Source organism: Talpa europaea (assembly GCF_964194135.1).
Source record: "Talpa europaea genome assembly, chromosome: 3".
NCBI lineage: Eukaryota > Metazoa > Chordata > Mammalia > Eulipotyphla > Talpidae > Talpa > Talpa europaea.
Window position 1 is genome coordinate 90,401,880 of NC_140069.1, and position 12,694 is coordinate 90,414,573.

Sequence of the window (12,694 nt, forward strand, 5' to 3'; positions counted from 1 at the left end):
TATGTTCCCTGCAGCACAATTTACAATAATCAATTTATAAATGCAATTTAAGTGCCCAAAAATAGATGAATGGATGTGGTACATACGTGGTATAAAGAAGATGTGGTATATACTAGTAGAATAGTTCTCAGTTTTAAAAAGAAATGAGATTTTGCCATTTGCTCCAGCATAGAACTGGAGGGAATTTATGCTAAGTGGAATAAATCAGATGGAGAAAAACAAATACTGAATGACATCACTCATGTGTGGAATACAGAGAAAGAAAGCAAAGGAAGAGACAAAACCAAACAAACAAAAAATAATCCAGAAATATGAAGGTAGAATTGAGGTTACCAGAGAGGGAGGGTAGAAGAGGGAAGCAAAGGAAGGAGGGGGTTCCTGGTGGAGGACTATGAATGCCTTGGTGATAGGTGTGGTAACATACCTGCAGGGGTGTGAACTTATACCTCCGAATCAGCTACAGTGCTGTAAACCAATGCTAGCACAATAAAAAAAGAGAAAAGGAAAAAGAAAAATGTCTTCTCCCCTCAAAAAAAATAAAGGAATGGATGAAAAGGAACAAGCAAAGACTATCAATCAAAACTATCAGACTAACAATCAGACTATCAATCAAAACTATCAGACTAACAATCAAAAAAGATAAATTCATGCCATTTGTGGCATCATAGATGGAGATGGAAGGGATTATGCTAAGTGAAATAAGTCAGAGGAGAAAGACAAATATTGGATTATTTTGTTTATGTAGAATATAGAGAAAACAAAAGAAAAATATGTGGTATTTTTGCAGAATGTAGAGAATATGCAGAATATAGAGAAACCAGAAAAAAGAACAGATGAAGACAAGTTTAAAAACTAACACTTGCAAGTTAACTATAGAACTGAAGCATCCAGAGGAGGAGGAGGGTGGGGTTAAAACAAACTGGGGAGGAAGCATGTTGGACTATGGGTAATTTAGTGGCAGATGCAGTACAATAACTACACCTGAAGGGAGGATCCTATCCTTCCAGAATACCAACAACAATATAAGCCAATGCTAAGTAGAATAAATCAGATGGAAAAAACAAATATTGAATGACATCCTCATCCATTGCCTCAATAAAATTATAAAAAGTGTAAAATTGTAGTCTAGTGAAACATTAAGTATTGACGTATTTATCTTGGTTTTCTATTGTCACTACAGGAATATAAATCATGAAGTAGGTACAAATCCACAGCACACGTGGGAGAACAGAACAGCAATATTTTAAAGGCTGGAAAACAAATGTACCCATAGTTGAGAAACTTGGAGACCTGAGAAATACAAACTTGAGAGCTGGTAATGAAGAGGGGAGATGGAGGAGTACAGGCAGGGTGGAGAGTCGGAAAATTAATTGATAATCTTCACTGAAAGAAGTTAGACACTTAAATACTAGCTTAAATACCCTGCATCTGAGGATGTGCCAGCTTTCTATCCTTGCAGAATTCTGAGTCTTTGCACTCTTTAAGGCAAACCACAAGGATTCAGAGTTTAGGGTTCTCAAAAATTCTGTAAAAGTCCTGGTCAAAGACAAGGTAATTATACAGAAATCTATTTACTGATACTGAGAGTGTAAGTCCCTGTCCTTGTGTCAATGAGTCACACTTCAGACCAAGCAGTCCCTTCAAAAGTAAGTAATTTGGAAGAAACTAACAAAGCGTGGAGGGTGTGTGTGTGTGTAGCCTTATCAATTCAAGAGGAAAGTTTTTGTCCATGAAATAAGTATAGAACATATAGGGATCAAATAAAAACAACATGAATTCTCTGTGAATTAACAGTCTAACAGAAAGTGAAAAAATAGTCCCGGATGTAGGAAATATCCCAGATGTTAAATGCAAGTCATAAAAGGAAAGTTGGAAAATAGAAAAATAAAGAAAAAATAAAAATACAGAGTTTTGTCTTGGCATTTCAACATTCAAAAATATGGTTCCAGAAAGACTGAGCAAGTTTTTAAAAAGGAGAAGGTAACTATCAGTGCAGAAATTAAAGAACAAATAAAGATCACAAATTTCTAAACCAGAATTTATGGTGGAGGATTTGGGAATTAGTAATGCAGGCATAAAAAATAATTAAATAAGAGGAAGGAAAGAGGTAAAGATTAACTCCATAGAAAAGTTCTTTAACTTGGTAAGCCTTCATAGATCCTTTCACTCTGAAAATGATATTTGAATATTATTGATAAAAGTAACATTTATATTCAAATATTACAATAAAACTTTTTTCTAACAATTTGAAAGCGAAGTTTGGCACCAAGGTCCAGTGAATCACTGGAAAAATGTATCTTATTTTAAAGTCAGTAAAAGTATGTAGATTTTTAGATGCAAAAATAATTTAAGCCCAATATTTAAATTATGCTGTCAACATGATAGTTTCCCAAGATGAATACCTGTACAAAGTTTTAAGATAGTTTAACTTACTTTATTCTATTTTTATGTTCATGCACTTTCACTTGATATAGAAACTATTATTCATGCCCACGCATGAATTTGGTTAAAAGATCAGAGCAAAGGCATATTATGCAATATAAGGGTAATTCTTTATATCTATAATTTTTCTTCCAAAAGTATCTCAAGTTTTTTTAATCTATTTTCACATTGAATATCCTACTATATATACCTGATATTTTATACTTTGCATAATGTGAAATTAATATGAAAATATTAATGTAGAATTTTTATTAAACATTAGAATGTATATTTTTAAATGGCATTGAAACACAAATTTTTAAATTAAAACTTTTTTACTATTACATGTATTTCAAAACCTAGCTAATAACATTAAAGGCAGAGAGGTTTCAAAAAAATAACTGTTCAGAATTTTTACCATCTAACTTAATGGAGGAATACCATCTCCTTTTTTATCTGCAAGGGTCACAACAATAAAAATAAAGACAGGATTTTTCAAAGTAAAAACAACATATCTATAGTAAGTAATAAATCATGCTTTTTATATAGAGATAAGCTGCTGGTATTATTTATAGCCAGTTCCTGTGCATTTGTTTTCTCATTGATGCAATCAGAAGATTCAGGGCATGCTTTTTAGGGCCTCTTTAATGCTAAATTCCAGTGGGTTTAATATTAATATATATAAGTAGTAACTTGAACATACAAGTTTGCCTTCATTATCTGCATGTAGATTATCTATATTCTGGTTATCTTCCTATGGATTTCCCTTTAGTGATACATTTTCAGTAAATGAAAGCTAACTTAAAATTTATTCTAATTGAATCATTAATAATTTATATACACTAACCCAAATGTGAATACCATGTTTTTGGTTTTTTTTAAAGGTTTATTTATTTATTTATACAGGCACTGGGTACAGTCAGAGGCACGGGAGGGTGAGAGATTTCACCAAAGCCAGAGTGGAGAGTAGACCAGGCAGAATGATGAAGTTCACTGCTGAGGGGAGCAGCGGGCAGCAGGAGAGGTCTGCGCGCCAAGTGGGACCCTCGCCAGGCGGCCGGGGATTGAACTGGTGCTGCTGAGGCTGCGGGCAGCTTCACAACCCAGCGTTCAACTGCTGCGCCACTGGGGAGGCCCTGAATACCATGTATTTTAAAGTCACTATACAAATTTATTATTACTAATTCTCATATTGTTCATAACATTGACTTCAATACAGTCCATCTAACAATCTTTGATGGAGCGTCCTATCTATTCAAATACACTCACACAGTGGTGGGCACGAGGGAGGGAAGTGATACCCAGTGCAAAGCAAAAGGAGGGAGAACAAAATTAATTGTGCTAGGAGACAGCAAGAGGATTCATATTATGAGTTAGTCGTCAAGTATAGCCTGGACTGGATCCAAAAACACTGAGAAAGACCACCCTAAGCTAGCACATGGTACATGTGCAAAGTCATGAAGAAGGACAGTTTCAGGCCTTGTCAGGTAATTGAAAAATAGATTTGCATGACTGGGATGCTATTTGCGCACATGTGTACAGGTCAGAGCCAATGCAAGACTGACCAACTAGGTGGGGGTCAAACTGTCAAGTTAGGTCAGTTTATGGATGCTTGATCAAGGACTTAATTTTATGTATAATTCATTAAGGACTATCAAAGAGATGTAGTCAGCCTGAGTAAGAAGAAAGAGCAGGAAGAATTGTAATAGGGATAGATGGTGGCATTTTTTAGAAATATGAGAGAAAGTTGCAAGAATTCACTGCTACTGAGTACGATGACAAAACAGGTAGGTGCTGGAAGAAATGATGCATCTGGATTAACTTTTATGCATCTGTATTAACTTTTAACTGAAAGATGCTGATGATCAGAGAACAATTCAGGTACTGACATCCAACTGAGGTTTTGTGTAAAGTTATAATCCATGAAATTACCTTTTTCTTTCACTAAATCTCTACCATCTCAGTGTATGAATTGGGTGACTGAAACTAGGTGTGAAAGAATGGCTGACATGTTGGATTACGGAGTCAGTCTATATTCAAAGGGATGGAGTTGCAGATAAATTCAGCAGAAAATAAAGAGTTAAAGGGTTAGAATTCCAAACTTATTTTTATTTCATTTAACAATAAGTGTAATATTAAATGCAAAGATTTTCTTAGCAAGTATCACTTCATTTAACCCCTTTAACCAGCATCTGAGATAGACATTATTATGATCCAAATTGTATAGCTGGGGAAACTAGGGCCTGAAGTTATTCATTAAGTCAGTTAGTTAGTTAGCTAGTTAGTTAGTTAATTAGTTAGTTAGTTAGTTAGTTAGTTAGTTACTGTACCCAAGTCACTCAGATTCAATTAGTGAAGTCAGGAGTCCAGGCTTTTATGTATTGTGCTATGCTATATTTAAATTAAAAGCAGGACAGAGAGAAGTTACATCAATATGGGCTTGGGTGGAATAGAATATGAGGGTTTTAAATATTAGAGTAAGAGCAATCTTGGGAAATTAGTAGGCTTAGGGTGTTGAAACTGAGGTGGAGGACTGAGTTAAATGGTGGTAAAGTCACAGGATAAAAAAAGCAAACAGACTAAAAAGGGGCGAACTGAAATGACTGTCAATAAAGTATCACAACTGCCTTAATGTGAAGGCAGCAAATCAGCCCAGGTTTAATGTTCCCATCCAGGAACACCGATGACTGGTAACTGATACCAAGGAGAGATAAAAATGAAATCACTCTAAAAATCTAATACATACACACATACATACACTTTCTAAGGGTCTCTAGGAACAGATGAATAAATACTTTCTAATAAGAGGATCTCAGGACAGGAAAAGTTCTTGGAAAGGACATATGGTTGGGTTAGGGAAAGCAAGATGAAGAAAAATCATCCCCAAAATGATTCTGATAACACCTGAGCAAACTTTCTCTCTGGCGTCACTTCAAAGAAAGTCATAGAACATTAATATTTGCTTTGGAATGAGGGCTATTCCTCTAAGTTCTCAAGAATACAAATAAATATTGAATGCAAATGGGCAACATTTAGGAATAATAAATATGTAAAGAATGATTTTTTAAAAAGACTTATTCATAACTTAAGCAAGAATAGTCTAAAAATTATGTTAAATTCTTTATTAATAAGAGAAATATTATCAAGTTACTATTAAATTTAGCTAAACATGGTCCTATTTATAATTCTAAGACATCACAAGTCTATTTGCATTAGAATAATCAAATGTATGATTTATACCTTTGCAATAGCAATATTTTATTAACTTTAATAATAATCAATAAAACCAAGATTATCAAACAAGTCACCACCTCTATACTTAGCAAGGATCTTGGAGACAAAATAGATTATTAAATTATCACGCTTAGTAAATATTTTTAAAATATTTTACACTGTAGTGAGTACAATTTGCCACCAGAGGGAGCTCAGTCACTATATTGTAAAAAGAGAACAATAATTTCCTTTCAACTAGTTAGAAATCTTATTTCAAATACCTGCTACACTGTAGAAGAATCGAACAGAGCTATTGTTTATTTTTTTATAATAGCCAGCGTCAACTCTTATAAATGACAATCTCATGTTTGTCGTTTGATAAAGTATCTGCACCTGGCAAAGAAAAGCGATGGTGCTGATGGTTTCAAGAAAGATTTCCAAAGAAGAAAGCTCAGGTTGTATGTGTATAGTGAACCCTCCTGATGACTAATAAAAAAGTCTCTTCACATGCTATAAATATATGTTCTTTTTTTTTCCCAAAACATCTCAAAGGATACTTTCCAATATTGTTTTATTACTGAACTGAGGGACATTTAAAAAGTCATTTGACATACAAATATGCTCAAGAAATACTTTGTAATAAATGTATAATATCCTGAAAATCAATAAATTCTTAATATCCTTTATTATCTTATTGTCATCTGGAGATTTGTTTTATTATTAACCAAGGTCTCTCTACTTAACAATAATTTAAACAACCAGAATATATACAATTTTCATTCAACCCATAAATATCCATTCTCTTCCCCTAATCCCAACGGTGATAAATAAACTAAATGAAGAAATACATACACTCAAGCTTATCCTCAGGTCTTCCTCTTTCAAGAAGAGACAGGTAGCAGACAATGTCCTTCAGATGGATCACTTCTGGGGAACTTGTATTTGCAGGGGAAGTACGGGGAGAGTTGAGGGTACCTTTATTCATCTTCAGACCTAGAAAACATACTTTTCTTTATATTCTTACAAATATTCATGGTACTCTTAAACATAAAATGACAGCAAGAAAAAATATGGAGTAATAACAAATAGAGCATGTAGACAGCAATATATTTGTCAGGCACAGCATAACCAAATGCGCTGTAAATCCAGTCAGATTTATTCCATAACTTGTAAATAATGGAGAGTTCTTTAAGATTCAGGACCTGGTTCCGTTCTGACTGTCCCCCCCAAAAAATGAAGAAGAAATCTGAGTCTATCACAATATGACTTATGTGGGATAATCAAGAAACATTTATTCACAAAACCATGTACATGTGTCACATATTTGCCAAAACCATGAGTAAAACTTCCTTTCTGCCATCAAGGAATAAATCCATGAACAAGAGAGAATATAAACAAACATCTGGATCAAAAATAAGGTACACATTTAGAGAAGTAAGGATGCATGACAGTAGTTTGGTTTTAATATGTTCTTCATTTATTGCTGAAATCCTTCAGTGAGTTTATTCCAAGACAAGGGTAGAGAACTTGAATGCTGTTCACAACAGCTGATGACTACAGATGATTCAGCTGATGATGATTAAGAAACTCATTCATAATAAAATTTTACTTCCATTTTACAGAGAAGTCTCTGAAGCCAGATCATTTATACCCGACAAGATCTGAAAGTGAATCCCAAAGATTATGTGAAGTACATTTGGTAACATGAGAGTCATCTGTGCAGGATGGCTGACAGGCTGGATTCCTAATCTCCTGGGAGTACCTTGAATGCAGAGTAACCCCAAACAAATACAGTTCTTCTAGGCTGTCATGCCTTTGCCCAGCTCTATCTGAGCACATCTCTGCTCTAGTCTATTTTCTCTGATGCCTAATGTGATTGAATACCTGCCATCTCCTCTTGCCATCTCCACATACCCAGGCATATAATTTGATGCTTTTCAAAGGTCACAAGATTGTCACTGCTAGTAAAAGTCACCATATATTGAGTGTCTAGTATGTGACGGAGTCATGATAGGGACTCGGTTTTTACTCCTACAAGGTAGATTTTATTAACACTATTTTGGAGAAGAGAAAGAGAGCAATGAGTTTCCCAGAGTTGTATAGCAAACAAACCAATCATCTTTACTATACACCAGTGATTTACAGATTATGTTGATTCAAGACCAATAGTAAAAAGAATAATTTGCAATATAATCTGGCATATAGACAACATTAGCAAGTTTCATAAGTGTCTGAATATTTTCCCTTCTATGTTAGTCTATTTTTATTATCTTAGTTTAAAAATTCCTTCAAAGCCCCTCTAAATTGAATTTAATGTCCACTAAGATCATAATTTATAGTTTAAAACACTACTTACCATCCTTACTTTCTTTACGAAATTAAACTTTTTAAAATATATTTCTATGCTTCACATTAATTCTACTTCTGTTTATAGTGACTGAAAATGACATATAACATAAATTGTTATTTCTCCTTAACAGTATCACTGTACACCTAGTATAAGCTAATATAGTTATCACTATAAACCAAAGAAGGTATAGAATTGAAGACAATCATGGGCTTAAAATAAAAAAGTACTGAATCAAACAAACTAAAGCTCAGCCGGCTGCAGGGATAAGCAGATCCAACTTTGGATAAAAGACATTTTGGCGCTGGCCCTTGACATGACCATAACTTCCAGACAACGAGAACACAGCACTTGAATCATGGTTGGATAAACTATGACCTAACTCATACTGCCTGATGAGCTAATCCTCTCTCCTATGTTTTCCTTTACGGTTCTGAAATGATTTAATCAGCTTGATTTAACTCTTTTATATAAAACAAAGAAGAAAATTGGAAGGATTGAAACAAAATCATGTTGTAACAAAGAACATCAAATGTATTATATATTTTGACTTATTTAGGAAACTTTAGAATCCTCTGTTTGTACTTATAAAACCAAGATAAATGGTCATTTGTTACAGGCTTTCATAACAGTGAATATAAATAATTGAGCTCACATAATTGTCTGCTTGCCTTTTCTGTATACGATGATAGGTTGAAAATGAGCATATACATATATATAATTTTTAACCTAACCTTTTAAAAGAAACATATAACTACTAAAATTCTTTTTGTTTGAAAGAAATAAAAGCGTGCCTTTTTTCATGACATGTTGTCAACTAAAAGCTGTATCCTGTATTAAGTATGTCAGTTTTAAATTTAAAATAACTTTAAATTCATTTTTTAAAAATGTGGATATATATGACAACACCTTGAAGAACCAGGTTCCTGAAGTCCTGTCAGAGCCAAACTTGAGAGGTAAAATGTATACTTTTTTGTAATAACTTATAGGGGTTATCAAAGAAAAAGATAAAATATCAAAGGCCTTTTTTACAATTACTTCATACAAAAGAAATGTAAATCTAGACTTGACTAATTTTTGAGCTGTTGAACTGTTAAAAAAAAAAAAAAACCACAAGTCTATTCCTGTTCTCACCCCTTCACGAATATGTCAATTATATTAAGTCTTAATTATACATAATTCTTATGTGCTGAAAATATTTATATTCTTCATATTTCTGTTTAATTTTCTGAAAACAGATGCTGGGACTTCAATGCATCTTCATAGAGACTCTTTTCTTTTCTTTTATTTTCTAAGATTTATTTATTTATTTATACAAGCACTGGGTACAGTCAGAAGCGCGGGAGGGTGAGAGAATTCACCAGAGCCAGAGCCGGGAGCAGAACAGGCAGACGGTGGAAATACACTGCTGAAGGGAGCAGCTGCGGCAGGAGAGGTCTGCGCACCATGTGGGACCCTCGCCTGTGGCCAACTGGTGCTGCAGAGGCTGCGGGCAGCTTCGCACCCAGCGCTCAACCGCTGCACTACCAGGGGACAACCTCTTTTTTTTTCTTTAAGATAGATTTATTTATGCATACAAGAACTGGGGTACATGCCAGAGATTCGGGGGGTGATAGGATTCACCAGAGACAAAGTGGGTTGCAGAACAGGTGGATCTACTGAAATACACTGCTGAGGGGAGCAACAGGCAAGAAGGGAGAGGTTTGCCTCACCATGTGGGTGGCTCTCTGGCCGGCTGGGGATTGAAATTGTGCCGCCAGATTGCTTCATAGTGTGGTACTTAACCCCTTGTGCCACCTGGGAGGCCCGAGACTGTTTTTTCATCCTCTTCTACCCTTCAGAATTTTTCACCTTTACCTAAATCTGGTTGCAGATCTTTCTCACACACACTACTTCTCTTCCTCTATGACAGTGTGTTGTCCTGAAGAAAAATTCCTTTTCTTTTGAGCGTCTGTGCCAATGACCATGCAGAACACACAGCAGAAAACTGAAATGGCAAATCCCTAGATGCTGGTTTCTTGAAGATAACTTCCAGTGAGATGGTGACTGGAGGCTACCTTCCTCGGGAGCAGCAATGTCTTCTGATGAAGAGGATTACGATCTTGCTTCTCATTAATAAACACCATTTTAGGGCCTCGCCTGGTGGCGCTGCAGTTGAGTGCTGGGCTGCGAAGCTGTCCACACCCTCTGCAGCGCCAGTTCGATCCCCGGCCACCAGCAAGGGTCCCACATGGTGTGACAGACCTCTCCAGCCACACCCACTGCTCCCCTCAGCAGTGTATTTCGTCAGTCTGCCTGTTCTGCTCCCCATTCTGGCTCTGGTGAATCCTCTCACCTTCCCGCACTTCTGACTGTACCCAGTGCTTGCATAAATAAATAAATAAATCTTTAAAAAAAAGAAAAAAGACCAATTTAACCCATCCAAGTATTGGTGGACTCTCTTCAGAATTGAACCGATCAGCAAGTGGTCAGTAGTTTAGACCACGATCATGTCATTTACTGACACCCAGTTTGGAGGTTCTCTGACCTACCCAAGCTTCTGTTTCTTTAAATATTTCCTTGCAAAATTGAAGCAAACTTATACATACAGGTCTGTTGTTTCCAAATAGTCAGATATAAATATATAACTACACATATATCATGTGTACATACAATATTTTGTAACTTGTATGTGTTATATATATTGCAACATACAGCTAAGTATACAAAATAAGTGAAAATGAGTTTGTTATTTAAAGGACTTTGGCTTTACTAGGACATCTTGTATTTTATAAGCATTTTTTTTTCTGTTTCCACAATGATTTCAGTGTGTGTGAGTGTGAGTGTGTGTGTGTGTGTAGACATTCTTCTATTCAACATTTTAACTATAAAAGTTAGTTAGACCTAGCTAAGTTGAATATTTCCTCTATTCCAGATAATTTTCACTGTAATCAAATCAAGTCTCCTTTTCTTGAAACCATAACACAACAAGGTTCGTTCTAATAAATAATTTTCATTCCAGTCCAAAGGTTCAATTATTAGGAAATAAGTTTCGGGTACATGTTCAATTACTTCCTCTGCTCCAATTTGTTTTATTTTCAAACACTTGCATTACAGATAATGAAAATGGTAGCATTATCTTCATTACATACCTTCATTTATTAAAATGAAATATTCAAAACTAACAACATTTCTAAACTTAGAATTATATCTCTAAGCTTATAAGGCAATGACACTCTGGCAATGTGGCTTTTCCATTTTTTATATTGGTTCAATTTGCAGAAATTTATCAGGCTTATGAAGCAATTTGTCACATAGTATAATCATACTTCTAAAATTCATATAAATAGTCATAATGGGAAAATACATAATCGACAGAGAAAAAAGTTATTTAGTATTATCACACATTTCATTATTTTTAGACAGAATCTTCAAACCATGCCTGTCTGAGGATAGTATTATAATTATTCTGTTATGCTTACATAGCCTGGAAGCAAGATGAAATACACTGGGATGTAAAATAGACTGTGATTCCTCATAAAGTGAGGAGAGCAGTGGGATGTAGCCCGTGACAGTAGCTTGGGGTCTGCAACATCCCCCTCCCCCCAGAATATATTCTGCATCTCATCTGTTTGGACCTCAGCAACCCCCCAAATAAGCAATTATGAGACATGCAGGACAGGTTTTTGGGGATATGTTTTAGGGATAGAGCCATCTCTATGGGGAAACAATAATAATAACACTCCAGGCTCTTTGCCAACAATACTTTCTTGACCTGAGTATTCCATCTTAGAGATAAAAGGCTTAAACGTCAGAGGAAAGTATTACCAGTGATGATGCAGCAATTCAGGGAGTCAAGAGTTAAAGAAAGATCATCCAATTTCAAACTTTAGGCTCCTTTCAAAAACTTAAAAACAAGGTCTATGCGTATCAGCCCCAATAGGATATTCTGTATTGATGAAAATGTTCTATAGATATACTGTTCAATAAAGTAATGTTGACCACAGAAGACTGTTGAACATAGGAAATGTGCTGATATGACTGAGACATTAATTTTTTTGTTTTATTTATTGTTCACTAAATTAATTTTGAGTACCTATGTGGGTTTATTTGTTAGCATATTGGGCAGTGCAGGTTATCTGTATGCAGGCTGAGAATTAAAAGTTGGCAAATTTAATCTTAGCTCCTTGAATATAGCTGAGTATGGGATTAAAACCACCAAATATTAAAAGAGACTATTCTACCAAAATTTCTATATTTATTATATTCAAAGGGCACTCCATAATACTCCTGTATATATTCTGAATGTGTGATAGCTTAGGAAAAATGTACACTGCATTTGACCTTTACCCTACATATATAGACTAAACATTGGAAAATAATCTGTTTGATGAATAATGGTAATAGCTGGCATTCACCAAACTCTTAAAATGTACATAATCCATTATGCCTTTTGAGTTCCCAGTACCTGGTAAAATAGGCAAAATTATTATCTCCATTTTATATTTGAGAAAACAGAAACAATAGTGTAGCCACAATTCAAAAGGAAGTCTGAATAGGTATTTTTCTGCTTTAAATATAATTCTGTTGATCTAGAGTGAGAAAAATAAAGAAGAGAAATGCGACTCCTGTCTCAATAAATGACCTTTTGTTTTAAGAGTCTGGTTTTCAAACTCAAAGACTGCATTGATTATTTCATAAACTTTTGGAAGGAAATAGAAATCCTAGCCATAG

General features: G+C 34.9%; 1 protein-coding gene across 5 annotated transcripts in view; it reads right to left on the reverse strand.

Moving 5' to 3' along the window:
* DGKB (diacylglycerol kinase beta) overlaps positions 1-12,694 on the reverse strand; it is a gene marked incomplete at both ends in the record, with an annotated part of 589,868 nt that overhangs the window by 477,138 nt on the left and 100,036 nt on the right. For all 5 annotated transcript variants that reach the window (XM_084230110.1, XM_084230108.1, XM_084230109.1 and 2 more), the window contains one exon: positions 6,487-6,627. In XM_084230110.1, coding sequence (XP_084086236.1) covers positions 6,487-6,627 — 141 coding nt within the window. The remainder of the gene's footprint in view (positions 1-6,486; positions 6,628-12,694) is intronic.